Source organism: Artibeus jamaicensis, unplaced genomic scaffold (genome assembly GCF_021234435.1).
Source record: "Artibeus jamaicensis isolate MK-2021 breed Jamaican fruit bat unplaced genomic scaffold, CSHL_Jam_final contig_490, whole genome shotgun sequence".
Lineage (NCBI taxonomy): Eukaryota > Metazoa > Chordata > Mammalia > Chiroptera > Phyllostomidae > Artibeus > Artibeus jamaicensis.
In genome coordinates, this window is record NW_026521861.1 from 11,884,197 (window position 1) to 11,901,714 (window position 17,518).

At 41.1% G+C, this 17,518-nt stretch overlaps 1 protein-coding gene across 5 annotated transcripts in view; it reads left to right on the plus strand.

The window, feature by feature from the left end:
• The window catches only part of ATRNL1 (attractin like 1), a 506,958-nt gene that overhangs the window by 23,418 nt on the left and 466,022 nt on the right, over positions 1-17,518 (plus strand). For all 5 annotated transcript variants that reach the window (XM_053668567.1, XM_053668564.1, XM_053668566.1 and 2 more), the window contains exons 3-5: positions 936-1,049; positions 5,989-6,117; positions 7,446-7,654. In XM_053668567.1, the coding sequence (XP_053524542.1) occupies positions 936-1,049; positions 5,989-6,117; positions 7,446-7,654 (452 nt within the window). The remainder of the gene's footprint in view (positions 1-935; positions 1,050-5,988; positions 6,118-7,445; positions 7,655-17,518) is intronic.

Below are 17,518 nucleotides of genomic sequence, written 5' to 3' on the forward strand. Positions count from 1 at the left end.
ACATCTTGTTGTGGAATTCGAAGGTTCCAAAGAAAGTAAAAATAGTCCATGCTGGATAATGCCATTGGTTTATATTATTCAGCATTTCAGTTCTAAGGGTGTTTAAAAAACAATAGAATAGAGTGAATTATCCTTTCATAGGTATTTTTTCAGTAATAGGGGCTTGAGACTGACTTTTATTTAAACATTGTGAATGGATTATAAAAGAATTGATATGAATTGGTTGGACCATTTTATGATTTTTAGAGAGTGTGTTTAGAAAATTGGTATTTTGTCTATAGCCACACCACCCTGAACGTGCCCGATCTCGTCTAATCTCGGAAGCTAAGCAGGGTCGGACCTGGTCAGTACTTGGATGGGAGAAAACTGGTATTTTGAGGGTTATTTAAAAAGTTTTTAGGACTTAAAAGTTATTAATTCCTTGTGTGTCTGTGGTCTCATTTTGTTTATTTGTTAATAGTATATCATACTGAGACCTTTCAATTGAACTTAGAAGACTCTATTCAGGCCTCTACTTAAGGATTGTATAGAAATATGAATAGTTGCTTCTTGAGTGTTGAATTTTAGAATTCAACTTTATTCAAGTACAATTTGCATATAACAAAATGCACCCACATTAAGTATACAGTTCAATAAGGTTTCAGTAATATATACAATTTATGTAACCTCCACCTTAATCAAGAGGTAGAACGTTTCCTGTGGACTGAGTTTTTAGAAATCGATGATACATACATATGGCCTGTTAATAGATTTTGAAGTTGCATGTCTTTGTTTTACAAATTAGATATGACTGCTTATCAATCTTTTACACCGGTGACTGAGGGATTTATAGCTAAATTAACTGTAAATAGGTTTTAATAAAATACCCAACATTTCTTCAGACTGTGCTTTGCATACTCCATATTAATTTTAAAATGTTTTATTGTTTTTTTCAGCCCAAATGCCGTGTTAAGGTTAAGATTCAACCATTTTGCTACGGAATGTAGCTGGGATCACATGTATGTTTACGATGGGGATTCAATATACGCACCTTTAATAGCTGTGCTTAGGTGAGTGTTTGTGTTTCATTGATGAACTGACAGTTTTAGAAAAGTAACCATGTGTAATTTATTAATTTAAATACATTCTGGTCTGTACTTCAAAATAAATTTGCAGAGATACTGACAATCAACTTAGCTGTATATATAATAATGTCGGTATCAATATAGCAAAGATACATTAAGTTTTGTGTCAGAAATGGAGAGTTCTTACTGACTGTCCTCAATTTTGCTACATACAGTGTATTCTTTTAAAGTGAGTCGATGATATTTTCAGAACTATTTGGGTAGATTAATGTGAGTTCTAGCTGACAAAAAAAATATATATATAAATAGGTGTCTTTTTATTTTAGCAAAATGATAACATTTAAAATGTTTGTTAAAAGGTTAAGTTATACTTTATTTAATGGTTTAATAAAGAAGGTATGTCTACCAGTTCTCAAAATTTAGGAGTTTTGGTTGCTTCCAAGCATTTTCTTAGTAGTTAGACTTAATTTTAAAATCATAAAAATTTTAATATCCATTTAGAAACCTCTATGTTTGCATGTACAGATTATTATAGAACGTTTTACAAGTAGGAGAAAACAGACATAGGAAAAGTCGTGAACACGTGGTGTGGTCTTCGTGTGCAAGTTGACCAATGTGACCGTTCACCAGAGTCACTCTGTGTCACTCCTTCCTGTGGTTATTTGCACGGTGTCTCTTATATGTTACATCACTGTTAAAAACTGAAGCACGGATCAAAGGTTATTGTTTCCTTCAAGATTTTCCCTTTTCTTTTTACTATTTATGTTGCAAACACTTGGTGTATCAGGCATGGGAATTCTTATTTTTTCCGGACAAACATGCAGGGACTTGTATTTCCAAATGACAATTTCAAAGTGACTCCTTGGGAACTGGGACACTTGCGTGACATTGCTGTCACCCAAATACTTTTAGAACGTAAGTTTTGAGTTGTTTGAAAAGTATGTAAAGAGTAGCCATGAATGGCCCTCCCTCACAGAACAGTAGATGGAGAGCAGAGTAGAATAATTACATGAATAATTACAGTGTCAGGCAACTCATCGAGACAGTTGGATGAGGTCCTGGGTGCATCCACTTATGTTTAGCAATTGAGATGTCATTCTGCTGTCATCGCTCTACTTTTATGACACTGTCCACCGACATCGTCTTGATGTGTCTTTCCATCTGTTCCTCTAGTAGCTGTAATGACTTTGCTTTCATCGATAGTGGTTCGTTAACACTCTTACCTGCCCTTCCCTGACACGAGAGGAAACCTTTGTGAGGTGGCAGGATGGGACCTAGCGATCGCCTGGGAAGGTGGGACAGTGAGTCTTCATTGGCAGGCGTCCCTGTGAGTGGTCCTGAGGGAGATGAAACAAGTTACGCTTGCTCAGTGCCCACTTGATGCTAAGCTCTGTGTAGGCAGTTTAAATGCCACGTGATGAGGCTCTTGTGGAAGAATTGCTGTTACCCCCATTTTACAGCTGAGAAAGTTGAGACTCACATAAATTAAGTTCACATATAATAATAGCTGGTAGAATCAGCTTAGGACTGACTTAAAAGCTAAACTGTCTTTTATGTTCCTTAGAATTCAGAATCTAATTGTCCGAGGTATTCCAGTTGTGTTAAGTATTTGCTATTCGACAAACATTTCATAACCTACTCAATTCCAGAGGCGGTCATAGGCTTGGAGGACACAGTGGGAAAGAAGGTCCAGGGATGTCCAACCTGCATCCTCTGGATGGCTCTGAACTCAGGCCCGCACAACATTGTAAATTTACTTACGACATTACGAGGTGTTTTTGTGATTATGTGTTGCAATTCTTCTTCCAGTGTGGCCCAGAGATGCCAAAAGGTTGGACACCCCTGCATGACTTCAGATGCCGACCGCCTGGAGTTGAGCCAGACGTGATAGGTTATGTTACAGCCCTTCATACAACTGCCCTTAGTTCAGACACCAGCTGCCGGTTCAGGGGTTCCCACATCTGACCAGCTAGCTACAAATTTAGGGGTGCACACTATCCCCTGAGGTTAAATAGTTCGGTAGAACGACTTGCAGTACTAGGGAAGGCACTCCACATATCATTACAATGTATTACAGAGGATAAAAATCACAGCCAGCCAAGCGAAGAGGCATATTGGGGGATGTCTGGGAGGATGACAGATGAAGCACCTGTGTCCCCAGGACGTGTCACTGCCAGGACGCTTCCCTGAGCTACAGGTGTCCAGAGTTTTTATTGGGATTTTGTTTATGTAGGCATGATTGATTGAACTGTTGGCCGCAAGGCTGAACTCAGGCTCTCGCTCCCACACTCTCTCTGGAAGGCAGATTGAGTCCTTGCGCTTGAGGCCCCAGCTCTTTGCATCACACGGTTGGTCTCCCCGGTGGGGCAGGCCCCCACCCTGAGTCATCTCGGGAGCCTGGGCTACACAGGGACCCGCCATGAGTCATCTCACCACTGTGAACTGTCAGGGTTCATGGGCAAATAACAGAGCCGCTCCTGTCCCTGGGGAAATTCCAAGGGTTTGGAGGGCATATGACTGCATAGTAGTTTGCCATAGTGTCAGCTTAGAAACAGATTTTTTTTTACATAGCACAATAAATGTTATGACCAGGTTTTAGAAGGAGTACTGTATGATTTCAGGGGAACTAACTACTTCATGGTGAGCTTCATCATGAGTAGGAGAAGGATAGGCAAAGTATGAGGAGGACCAGATAGGGTATTTTGATAGAGAAAAATCATATGTCTAAAGGCATAGACATACCAAAAGAACATTATATTTTGGGATAATGGATGACGATAAGTCGTTATGAGTAATGTGATCATGAGATGCAAAGGACCAGGTGCAAAGGACCGGGCAGGAGCCAGGTCACTCAAATCAGCCGTAGTCCGGCACATCTGCTGCGTGCTTGTTATACGGCAGGCAGGGTGCAAGTGCGTTCTTTATGTACGTTAACTTGTTTAATGCACATTCAATGCACATTGGTGGTGAGGGACAGTTACCTGTTAGTCGGACACTACTGTTGCTGGGTTGTAAGTGAAGAATTGAGGCCCAGAGAGACTCTGTGAGGGACCCAAAGTTGCCCAGCTGGTAACTGGTGGAGTTGGAATATGAGCTCAGGTTTTGCACTCCCTCAATCCCTGTAGTACTGCTTTCTTGTGTCTCTCACTCCAGAACTTAGACTTTGCAGGCAAGACTTTTTAGATTGTGGAGAATGGACAGGATTGGGGAAGTGTAATGTATTTAATTTTATAGTCTGCTGGGCTTCACATTTATAAAATCATATGTAGCAATCATTTGAGCCCTAGGAAGATACTATGTTCCTACAGGGGGATGCTGCAGTCCACAGTCAGCTGACTCCAAGTTCAAGTGTTGAGGTGATGGCCACCCAAGCTGCAGTGCAGTCCCCTGGAGGCCCTGCCTTTTACCAGCTCACATTTACATCCGTTCTTTGGGTGGTCCTAGGTGAAAGTGAGGGTCCAGGCTCCCACACTTTGTTTCCCTAGCTCTGTGCCACAGCCCAGCTCCTTAGTCCTTCCGACCTCACCTCCACTCAGTGAATGTCTATAAGGAGAAAGGGCCTTGGTGCCTGGGCTGGGCACACCACCGTCTTCTTGGTTTTCCAGTGCATCCACACGGATCTGTTTGTTTTTATATAACGTGCCATTTTTCCAGTTGATGTCAGAAGCTGGGTTGTTTGGTCCAAATCACATGGTGTGTCATACAAGAGGCGGAAACCCTTGTTTATTTAATGCTTTTAAAATACTGATTAACAAACAACCAAGCAAATAAATCTTTAAAAAAATCTTTTTCAGAGGGATTAACTGTTTTTATTATAAAGTCTTGAAAATATTGTTTTCAGCAAAGTACTCATTTTGATTTAGTCCCTCTGCAATGAAAACTCTACATGTGCAACTAAAGACTGGTGTTACAGAATTTGAATTCCCTGGTCAGTCTCCCGTTAAAATCTTTTGGTCCTTCACAAACATGAGCTAGTGGATGTAATAATCGTTATCAAAGCATCAAGAGTTGAATACTTTTTGTTTGTTTTTGAAACTATGTTTGCCAAATAAATGGACTCTAGTATTTTATTTGTTCTCTCAAATGTGCTTTGAATCAGGGAATTTAGTTCCCGGTGGTGCCTAAACGTGGGTTTAACAGTGAGTGAAGGAACGGCCCGCTTGAGTGGTGGGATTTGTTGTTAGACGATGGCAGTGTAAGTAACGAAGATACGCCATTTTTCTCCATGAGTAAATAGGTTTAAAAAAGGGGAGAAGTACCTGTTGTAACTTCAATTCTTCCTTTTGCACATTTACAGTTTTCCCCACCAAGTTACGTATTTATTTTTTTCGTGCCTATAGTCTTTTTTAAAAAGATTTTATTTATCTTTAGAGGGGAAGGGAAGGAGAGAGGGACAGAAACATCAATGTATGGTTGTCTCTCATGTGTCCCCTGCTAGGAACTGGCCTGCAACCCAGACATGTGCCCTGATTGGGAATCGAACCATCGTTGTTTGGTTTGCAGGCCCACTCACAATCCACTGAGCTACACCAGCCAGGATTGTGCCTGTAGTCTTAAGTGAACAATGTGATGCATTTTTGAATAGTTATATATTAATATATATGATTTGTGTAAGTAAGCAAAACTTTAAAGAAATATAAGAAGTATGTATTTTCAGGTGACCTAAAACCTGTGGATTAGTATCAGAAGTGAACGGCTTTTGCCAGGACACCATTTCAGTCCCTTAGCTGGTGCGGGACGTTCTAGTGTCACCAGAATTTCTAACCAGGGGGAAAGAGGGAAGTGACAGGGTCACTTGTTAGAGGGCCAGGGTGGCTTTAAGGGAAGGTTTGTGTCCGAAGGTAAGTGGAAGGTAAGTGGCAGTGATGAGATGAGCAGTCCTGTGTCTGCTGACGCGCACAGCGCCCCCTTCGCTCTCTTGCAGTGGACTGATCGTCCCCGAGGTGCGGGGAAATGAGAGTGTGCCCGAGGTCGTCACCACGTCCGGCTACGCGCTGCTACACTTTTTCAGTGATGCTGCGTATAATCTAACTGGTTTCAACATTTTTTATTCGTGAGTATTTTTTAAATTAAATTTCACAGTGTAATAATTTTTATAACCTTACTTAAAAGAGTTCATTGTTTGTGTACATATCTTATATACAAGGAATGGGCTAGTGTGTTATATTTCAAAACATACAGGATCTCTCCGTGACCTAAAACGTTAATAACGTGCCTCAAAGTATTGTCTAAGCTAGCACTGGGATGCATTCTATGTCTCAGGACCTGGTGGTAGCACGTTTGGCTGAAAATTGATTACGAGATTTGAAACCGTCATGAAATGATTACGTAAACCAGTGCAAACTGGTGCAGCTTGGCTCCCGGCAGCCTGTGCGGGACTGACTGTAGGGAGCGTCTCTGCCTGTGCTCTGAGGGGCGAGGGGGGAGGGGCGAGGGTTGAGAGTTCACGTTCCCCGGGGCCCCAGACGGCAGGGGGCGCTCTGTGTCTGTTATGCTCTTTGACCCTTGTCCTGGCAATTCTGTCGAGTGGGAATTTTTCCCATTTTACTCAGGAGGAAATTGAGGCTTTAGGAGACAAGGTGGGTGGTTATATCACTGTCTTCTCTAAGCCAAAAATAATATTTATTGAGAATCTATTGCGTGTCTGACATTTTATATAATTTTTTTAAAATCTGAAATTCCAAGGGCAAAGTGAAGTAGCCAGAGATGCTTTCACAGGAACGGCACAGAGGAAATTATGTTTTCCCCCCTTTTTTAGGAGCGTAGGAAATGATAACCAGAGAATTTTCATCAGGAATAAAACATTCCAAATATCTTGAACCAGAGGTTTATTATGGAATTTATTAGTCTCAAGTATGTATGCAAGGGAGAATAAATTATAGTAGAATATACCAGTTGGTTAAAGGGTCTTAAAATAATATTCGACAAATATTTTATTTCTATATAACAGTGTATAGATGGTAGCATGCTATTTAAATATTAAATAACAAGTTTTAGCTTGGTTTCTCATGCACTTTGGGCATGCATGAATTTAATTTTTTTCTGTAAAATATATATTCAGATCACTTGAGTACTCAAGTCTTTATGGAGTGTTGTGCTTGGAACTGCCTGTGTCCTACAGAGGCTGGTACGTAGCTCTTGGGAGTTTGGAGTCCCCGTAGGCAGGCAAACTCAATGGGTGAACTAAGGCCAGTTGCAAATAAGTAGAACTGAGTTGCATTCAGGGTAAAAGGGCGCAGAGTAGAAAGTTGAAGTCACACTGTAAAATTGTGTTAGATGAGATCCCTAAGACGACATAAAATTATAAAGCTTACAAAAATACCAACCAGAATTCTTGTTCAGTTATCTTGAATTTGAATGTGTACGCACGGTGTTTTACAGAATCAATTCTTGCCCCAACAATTGCTCTGGCCACGGGAAATGTACAACCAGCGTCTCCGTTCCAAGTCGAGTGTACTGTGAGTGCGATAAGTACTGGAAGGGCGAAGCGTGCGATATCCCGTACTGTAAAGCCAATTGCGGCAGTCCGGACCACGGTTACTGCGACCTCACCGGGGAGAAGTCGTGTGTCTGCAACGACAGTTGGCAAGGTGAGCCTGTATGACGTCGTACGTGACGTCACGCATTTTGAACACGGATTCTCGAATCTGAGAGATTAATACAAATCTGCACTCATCTGCTTTGCTGAAGTGTGCAACACCCAAATCTCAGTTCTTTGTTTTTAGAATGTTCAGTTAACAAAAAATCAACTTCTTAATAGTTTGTTTTTTCAAAATAGAATTGGAGTAGATTTTGTCTAAACGCTCTTTTGAGAATCAATGAAGTATTATATGAAGCTCTTTAAATTGTAGGAGTGTGATCATTATTAATCTCCAAAGATTTGATGACTTGACTAAAATGAACACATGGTGTGTTCAAATTTGATTTATGATAGGTTATTGCAAAAATAGAGGCCTATTTTAAACATTTCTTAGGAAACACTGCCCTCTTGTGGCTCTTTGTAAAAGATCATAGCATATTTAAAAAGCAGCGTATTTCAGCCACTTAATGCAAAAGATTCCTGAGGATTTCCAAACAGTTTCTATAAGTATCTGCCATTAAACACTACTTTTAGACTACACTGAAGAGTTTTCATTTACTTAAATATTGGGTTTAAAGTCATAAATTTTGTCATCATGGAATTCAATGAAGAGAGACCTGTTATCCTTGTACTTACCCACCCATAGCCTACTTTGTGCTAATTATATTTACATATCAAGAGCTTAGTTTGTGCAGATATATTCATCCTGTTGATGGAGGGAGCTTTGACTTAGGACGTACATATTAGGAAGTGACATGCCCGCGTGGTACTCTAATACAGTTGGAGCAGTAGTTGCTATGAGACCTGTCTCAGTAAAAGCCAAAGGGAATGTGGCCGTCCTGGTTCTGTTCATCATTCTCGAGATCGTTTTTTACAAAACATGCTACCGAGGGTGCTGAGTACTTACTTCAAGGCGTTGTTTTAGGCTTCATGAAAACTATGCCCATCTTCAACCCATGCTGTCTCATTAAAGGGCTAGTTACTCCAACCACATCAAATACCTGTGATTACTTACTGAATTGAATTTGATTGCCTAGTATGATTACGACAGGAAGAAATTTCTCAGTGTTCTTTAATTATAGGGCCCTGTCTTTTATTAAGGGGCTATTCTAATAATGTGTGACCTTTCTTCTCCTAAAAAATGCCTGGAAGTATCTTTTTTTCATTTTCGCCTTGAAGCTAAAATCATGTTATTTTCCAAGGAGAGTGTGGTATATCAAGAATATATTTAAGTCGAGGCCTGGGTGATACAGGTCTAGCTTCTGCATGCAGTGATTTTCGCACCGCTGTTCATCATTTTATGTCAACACTCTTGAAAACAGAAGGGGAAATGTTCGTGTATACTGTTCTCTGTGAACACATCTGAGTTTTCTTGCTCTGTCCTTTTGTTCATACTTTGAAATGTTTTGTTTTCTGGGTTTTTGTCATATAGATCTGGTTCAAAATATGTTGTTTTTCTTGCCTTTCACATTAAAAAAATTAATTTATTTTAATTGTGTTTTTGATTTAATTTATTTCAATTGTTTGGCCTTTCACATTTTTTTATTCTCCTGAGTAATGCCTCAAATCATAAAAATTCCCGATTCTTATAAGCAAACGGAAATGGGGAAGGAAAAACAGAGAGATACTGTGAATAGTTTTCCATAAAAGAGAGACATTTTTAAATAAACTGTAAAATATTATAGGAATCACATACATGTTGTACCACTGTTAATTCATAATAGCCAAAGAACTGACTGCATCGGCGGGATGTGCCCAGCGGGCAGTGCTCGGTGGGCGAGATGGTGCGTTGCCCCTCAGGCTTGATCCCCGAGTCTGTTTTCAAGGATGTTGGCATCATGACTGAAATAGGGGGAAAACGAGGTTTTCATTTCAGATACGTAGGATGGGGAGGGATCGTGGAGGGAAAAACAAAAAGAGATTGGTTTCTAGGACGTCTGGGAAGTGATCCGAGACCCAGAGATGTTTGCAGCTGAGAGCTGAGAAGGCCGTCTTTTCTGAGAGCCCAAATCTGGCAGTTTTTTGTGATGTGTTGTTGGGAGCTGGCTTCTCTGGGTTAAAAATAACAGATCATTGCTACCTCCATTCTATTTTATACTTTTATGTTGGTTCACTTTGGTTATTCTGTCTGGTTCCATGTTAGTATTAATACAAAATAAGTGTTGTGGTCTAGAAATTGAGATTTTATGAAGAGAACACATGGGAAGATCGAGTTTCCTGTTAAGTCTTGAGTTCCCTTCCTGAACACTTTGCGGGTGCTGGTGCCCCTGTCTTCCTGTCTCCCTGTTTTCTCTGTTTAGTTTCCCTGGGGACCCTGCTCAGCCATTCCATTCTCCCTCTGCCTCCTCTCACTTCCTCAGCTAACTCTTTCTTCCTTAACCGTCTGTGCTAATTTTTTTTTTTACCATTTGAGGCATTTTTCCAAATTACGTAGGAGTGTATTTTAAGGACAGATACCACCATTAAAGTCAATTGTTCTCCTTTTCCTGTAGAAGGTACTTACAAAAACTGAAAGCTAAAGTAGTCGAGAATATAGAAAATGCTAAATGCAGCATTTTTGAAAGGCAAACAGGTTTCTTTTATGATGTTGAAATTTTGTCGTAATGTACGCCCACCAAATTACTTGAAGAACGGGGGGCCTGTGTGGACTCATCTGCTCCCGTGACATTTATCATGCGGTGAAATTTGTGTAAGTTTCAATAAGTCAAAGGAGGGAAAAAGGCAACGTTGAAAAGCATCTTCCTTCCAAATACATTTCAATAAAATAGTAAGAAAATATAGATCGTTGCCATAATGGACGAGGCCTGGGCTCAGTAGCCCTCTCCTGTCTGTTCAGAAAAACCCTGCCACGCGAAATGTTCGGTCAGATTAGACAGGTTAGAAAGACAAACCAGCAGGCTTCCGGGACAGTGTTTTCTTAATCCATCACGACACAATGTTTTTTCCCTGTACTGTAGGGACGAAAACAGGTCGCCATCTTCTCCGTGCCGGGCAGTTACCCAACCACTTGAAGGTTTTCCCAGGCCCTTCCTGTGCCGGAAGGGCCTGCTCAACCCTGGCGTTCAGCCCCTTTCGACATCTTAGGGGTATTCTCTGTATTTTCAGTATTTCTTCTCACTCCAGTTCAGTCACAGTTCTCATGTAAGGGTTGGGGTTTTCGGCCTTTAAATCACTGGGTGAAAGACAATATCTGAATCTGTGATCTGCTCGTGTTGAATGGTGCCTCTGATGCTTCCGTTAAAGTCACCCTTTGTTTGGACTTGACTGCAGTTTCCTGCAAGCCCTCCGTCCTTCACTGTGTCAAGGCCCTTCCCACGTCTGAACCTCCTCCTAGAGCAGCCTCACCGCGTCGACCTTCTGGTCCGAGGTCGGATCTCCCTGTAGCGTGCGTTCAGGGGCCCTGCCTTGTTCACTTGTAACACCGGTCACATTTGTGCCTCGGTGCTTCTTGGTTTCTCTTTCCTACTGACCTGTAAACTCCACGAAGTTAAAATGATTGTGTTTTGATGACCTTCCTGTCCCCAGCACCTTCTGTAGTGCTTGATGTGTAGTGGGCACTCAATTTTTTTAATTGAATGAATCTAATTAGTATTAGATTGTTAGTGTATTAACATGTGGACTTTGTAATATAGATGTTTGAGAAAACTAGTGGGTCCAGTAAGTGATGTAATTTGCTTGGCATAGAAATCAGAATTTTAAATATGGGGAGAAATAATGGAGTTTGAGCATTTTGTTCTTGCACCATTTATCATGGGTTTGCGGCACTTTTGGTCTCAGATTCTAACACCTGCCACTGGGTGGCAGTATTGGCCACCAGCACGCACTTCAACTCCAAGGCATCATTCCAGTTGTATGTACTTGGTAATTTGGTTCATTTTAGAAAAATGTAAAATCTTTTGACTCAAACGCATGGATATTTTATCCCAAAGTAGTCTTTCCTGGGCTAGCCGTATAATATATTAGGACACAGTCAGTTACTTTAAGACAGGGAATACGAGCTGTGAGTCACGACCCAATTCACAGAATGTTCTGTGCTAACCTCATCTAGGTTCCTTCCTCAAAGAGGCTGAAACTTTCGCCACCACTTGTTTCAGTGCCTCTGACTTGGGTAAGTAGGATAAGCAAATTCCGCTCTCAATCCTCGCCAACTGCGCCTTTGTTGGTTCCGACTATTCGGAACCAAAGTCTGGAAAGCTTTTTGTTAAGCCTGCCACCACCCAAAAATGATCAGGTGGAACCTCTGGTCTGGTCCTTGCTCTTGGACGGAAGCTTCTTTCCAGACTGTGACGGTGTCATTGGCCTAAACCCTGAGAACCAGGCATTCTTGGGACACACCTAGTCTGATGTTCACCGCTCACACAGTTCATTGTTCTGTAGACATGCTGACTGCGGATGTTTTAAAATACCCTAATGTGGATACCGGAGCGTTGCAGATTGGTTTTATGATCTAGAAAATGTTTAGAATACTTTGGAGACTGAAACGGAATGAAACTTTACTGACGATATTAGCAGATAGGACTCGCGCACCGATGTCATCTCATTTTGCCTGTCTTCAGAGAACCTCAGATTCAGTGCACGCTAAATCAGGAGACTGTTTCTGAAACGACACGTGTGGGTTACGTGTACCTCTCTAGAAATCTCCTTTCTCAGCATATTTCCCCTTTCCTGTTAGCAATCCAATTTCCGTTGCAGGATTGCCCTTCACTCACCGAGAGGAGCGTTGATGGGGGCAAACAGCCAGATGCCTGTCTGGTCGGAACTCAATGTGTCGGCCTTTTTGTAGCATTCTCTGAATTCCTCCATGGTTTTTCCAGTAAATTCCCAGTTTTCCTGGCCAAAATTACTTTCTGTGGCCTACAATGGAAGAAATCTAACTGATAAGACAACCCTAGGGATACAGTTAGAAGGCATACCTAACTTTTTTTCCTGTTACTAATGTAAAGTAACAGCAGTGGATCTACAGTGTGCAGTTCTTTACAGAAATGCGGCTTTATAGCCTGCAATTAATGTAGTTCAAAGTTAACCGTATATGTGATGTTTTTGATTGAGAACTGCACAAGAAAATAAATGAAATTTGCCCCTTTACACATGTGCCGTAATAGAAGATAAATATATTTTTTTCATGATAGTATAGATTAAATATGAATTAAAGGTAGGAGTCAAAACTGTATCAAAAAGAAGTCTAGATAGAGAGCAGATCCACTGCTCTGGGGGGAGGGGTGAGCGGACAACAGTGTGGTGTTTGCAGGGTGTGGGTGGAAGAGGGTGTGAAGGGAATAAGTGGTAATGGAGAAAAGTACAATAGTACACGCATAAATAAATAAACATTTTAAAACGTCCAAAGTCCTGGAGCAAGATTTTTCTCCCTGAAAATCTTTTATTTTTGGTTTCTTTTCCTGCTTTAAATTATATAAAGAAACTCCACTCAGGCCCATTCTTGCTTTGAGGAATCAAAGCCCACTGTTAAAATATTAATCGGTAAAAGGAACAGTGCAACTGGTTCATTGTTGGCGGAGATAAAATTTTACTGCCAGGATTTCCATGCCGTGTCTTTGTATATAACAGTTACAGTTTTTCTGGTAATATCAGACATTAATGTATCAGTCTGCTCATAAATTTGGGGCACCTTCGGGGAACTGCTATCTCACTTACTTGAAGACATTAAATTTTTATCCTTCTTTATGGAAACAGTGTCATTTTATAAATTCAATTTGTGTAAAAGAAATAAAAATTTTTGTACTGATTTCCATTATAAAATCAGAGATAGATTCCTGTAGAAAACACTTTTCAGTGCGAAACTATTACAATACCTGGGAAGGAAGAAAATGCAATTCAGTAGTTCTGGGATTGCTTTGAGAAAACTTCCAAAACATTTTAGTACTTTATTCTAGGTTTTTCTCTTTGCTATTACCTGCTAATTGGATTTACTTGTGATTATAGGCATTTTTTTCTTGAAATTTTACTGTTCTCTTTGGGCATGTAAATTTATAATATCCGATGACACTAGTCTTCATTAACTTATTTTGCCTGCAGACTTAATTATATTTAGTCTCTTTGTGTATAAAATGGGGCGGATTGACTTAATAACAATAAAGTTACTGTTATGAAGTTTTCATTATAGTATTAAGCACAGTCTCATTTTATATTCACAGAATCCTATGTTCTTCTAGCTGTACTCACATGATTAAACTAGAGCTTAGAGAAGTTAAGCAGCTCCTCCAATGCCAAGGTTTTACAGCTGGTATCTAGGAAAGCTCTGTTTGCTGTATGCTCATGCTTTTGACCCTTATAGCTCTAAGGTTATTTCCATTCATTCATTCACGAAGTGTACCCTGAGGCAAATCGTGTAGAGGTTGTAGACCGTATTAGGACTTTTCATTTTATTTTAAGTCTGATGGGAAATGATTGAACTGCTTCAAATAGAGAAATGGCAGGTATAGATTTATATTTTTAATTATTCCGGTTGCCCTGTGGAGAGTTGAATGTGATGGGAAGGGAGCGAGAATGGAAATAAAGCGACCAGTTTGGAGACTATTGTAAGAGTCCAGGTGACAGTGGATGGTGGTTTTGGAGTAGGATGTCCGTTGTAAGGGAAGACATCAGTGGTTGGCATCTGGTTGAGGTGATAGAATTTAAAAGTATTTATCATTGTAAGGTACGGATACTCAGACACCAGCCCATCCCAGTGGATGCTGACCTTGGCCTGGAGCAGAGTCCTGGGTCAGGGTGCTGTGCCTTTAGCCGTCTGCTGTGCGGAGGTCTGGATGTGTCAGGAGGGTCCGGGGAACTGGGGAGGGGAGGCTGGGTGTCGGGATGCAGGGCAGCATCTACTTCGTCAAAGCATGTCCACGTCTGGGCAGTTGGAGGCACTGAATCCCCCCTCCGTATCTAATGAACGTCTGTCAGGGATTTATTGGTGGGTTGGATTTGGGCTGTGGGAGAAAGAGGGAACTCAAGAATAGAGTCGAGGTCTTTGTCCTTAGCAACTGGATGAATGAAGTGCCATTTGCTGAGATGAGAAACCCTGGCCAAGCAACAGATCTGGGAGAACAGCCAGACTTTCGTTTTGGACATGGCCGGCTCGAGGCGACCACTAGGCATATCATTAGACATCCAAGTGGAAAGATCACATCGGGAGTTTGACCTCACATCTGGGATCCAAGAGAGGTGGTGGGGCTGGAGAACTAAACTGGAGAGGGATCAGTGTGTGATTCTACACTGTGGTTCTGGACCAGCTTTTCCCCTCAAAACCTGTCTCTCGTGGCCTGAAGTTACAGCATGAGGAATTCATTTATGCTCTTTGGATCATGAAACCACACACAACCCGTGGGAAAGGTAGCACATTCAATCTTTATGGAAACCCGCTGTAACGGGGGTCATTGTATTAGCTCCTTTCCCAGGGAGCTGGGATCGGCTCCTCTCGTGGAGAGCCCGGTACTGACTGTTAGAGGTCGTGCAACGGGAGTCAGGCAGACCCGGTGTGGCAGGGACCAGACCCGGTGTATCAGGGACCAGACTAGGCAATGGGAGAACGTTTTTCATGGACGTGCTTTTATAAAAAGGGAGTCCTGGAGGGTCTTAAATGTAGATATCAACGCTAAAGTTCTAATGGATGGTGAAGGCTTTGTGTCTATAAACTGTTCTTTATAGTTATCTGTGTTTTAAATTAATATTCATTTTATAAATTTATGTTTCAAATCATTTTAGTTATATAATGCAGAAAGCTACAAATGATGACATTCAATTTTCTTTACATTTTAAATTCTATTCATAAATCTTTCATTTTACTTATAAATATTAATTCAGAGTAAAATAAAAACAATTTGTGTAGTTGGCTATAGACTATTCCTTCTGATACTTTCTGCAAGTGACATAAAATCTGGTAGCGACAGAGAAAGAATTTTGACTGCTATTTTCTTTTGTGTAGAAAAATTAGATATTTTAGATTATAGAGTCAAACCCTCTAGAATCCTGTTTTCTGTATTAAATAATGTTTAGTTTAAAATAAATGGTTAAAATAGCTTTTAGGATTAGTTTGCCCAAACTACTGTAACAGGTTCCCACACACTTACCTTTCGGAGGTAATGGGTGTTACTGGGTCAAAGCCCAGGCACAGTCAGGGCAGCGCCCCCCTCTGGCGGCCCGTGTCCTGACTTTCCCAGGTTCCGGAGCTGAGCTGCGAGCCCGCATTTCCTGGCTCCCTTTCCCTTCCTCAGCTTCCAAAATTGGCAGCACGGCGTCTTGCTTCCTTCGCCACGGTGCTGCTGCTTCTGGAGTCAAGCCTCCCCCTCTGCGCAGGGCCCTTGTGGTTACACGTAGAATCCCCTTCAATAATCCGGGGAAACCCCCCAGTTCCAGACCCTTCATTTACTCCGATCTCACAGTCCCTTTTGCCAGATGATGTAAGTATTCACAGGTTCCATTGGGTATGGCCTAGGTATCTTTGGGGGCCCATTACTCAGCCTTCCACAAACTTGCTCTGAGCTGTTTTGCTTGAGGGGAGATTTCATATATCCCCGACTGTCTAAAGAATCTTACAGGCCATTACCCCCTGTCCAACTCTGTCAGGTGACACCCCGGCATTTCTGATGGCACACAACCGTGTCTTTGCACGACAACTCTTTTTTTACTTTCTAGTTAGAAAGTGTTTCAAACTTATAGAAAAGTTGCAGAAATAAGAATAGCAAAGCATACTCAAATGTCCTCTACCAAGTTCACCTATTATTACCATTCTATCCTATTTGCTTATTAATCCTGACTGGCATGATTTACAACAAATCCACATTTCCGCTTTTAGAACACCACATACAAAACTGTAGCAATAACTCTATTAGTCATATATATTGACCATCTGCTCTCATTCTCTTCAGTTCAACCAGAGGTGGGCAGACTTCTGTGGAAAGGGCCAGGCAGCAAATGGTTTTGGCTACGCTGACGATCTGATCTCCGTGGCAACTGCTCCTGTCTGGTGGTGTCCTGCAGAAGCAGCCACAGACAATTCAACCAACGAACACACTGTATTCTCATTAAACTTCAGCCACCAACACAGGGAGTGGGCTGAGTTTTGCTCATGGGCTATTGCTTGTCAACCCAAGTTAAATGAGTTCTAAGTGATTCAGAATTGTAGTTAAAATTTAAAAAAAATCGGTGTGTTCCTTTAATTGCTTTGGTTACCAAAAAATGGTTCTGAATCTTTTCACTCAAAAATAAGTTTTTTATCTCCAATTAAAAGATTGAGTCATTATCAGAGAGAGACTTTAGGGTAGTACTCAGTTGCACCTGCAAAATGCAGACACACAGAATGTAAGTTTTTCAAAAAATTTTATTGATTATGCCATTACAGTTGTTCTATTTCCCCCTTCATTCCCCTCCACCCTGCACACCCCCTTCCCCACCATTCCCCCCCTTTAGTTTATGACACCTGTATCAAGTTATTTAGATTCTATATTTCCCATACTATTCTTGCCCTCCCTCCTATTTTCTACCTATCATCTATGCTTCTTATTTTCTGTACCTTCTCCCCCCTTCTCCTTCTCCCACTCCCCTATTGCTAACCCTCCATGTCATGTTCATTTCTATGGTTCCGCTCCTGATCTAGCTGTCCTCTTAGTTTGCTTTTGTTTTAGGTGTGGTTCTTAACAACTGTGAGTTTGCTGTCCTTTCACTGTTCATATTTTTTGCCTTCTTTTTCTTAGATAAGTCCCTTTAACATTTCATATAATAAGGGCTTGGTGATGATGAACTCCTTGAATTTGATCTTATCTGAGAAGCACTTTATCTGTCTTATTCTAAATGAAAACTTTGCTGTATAGAGCAATCTTGGATGTAGATGTTTGGATTTCATGACTTAGAATACCTCTTTCCAGCCCCTTCT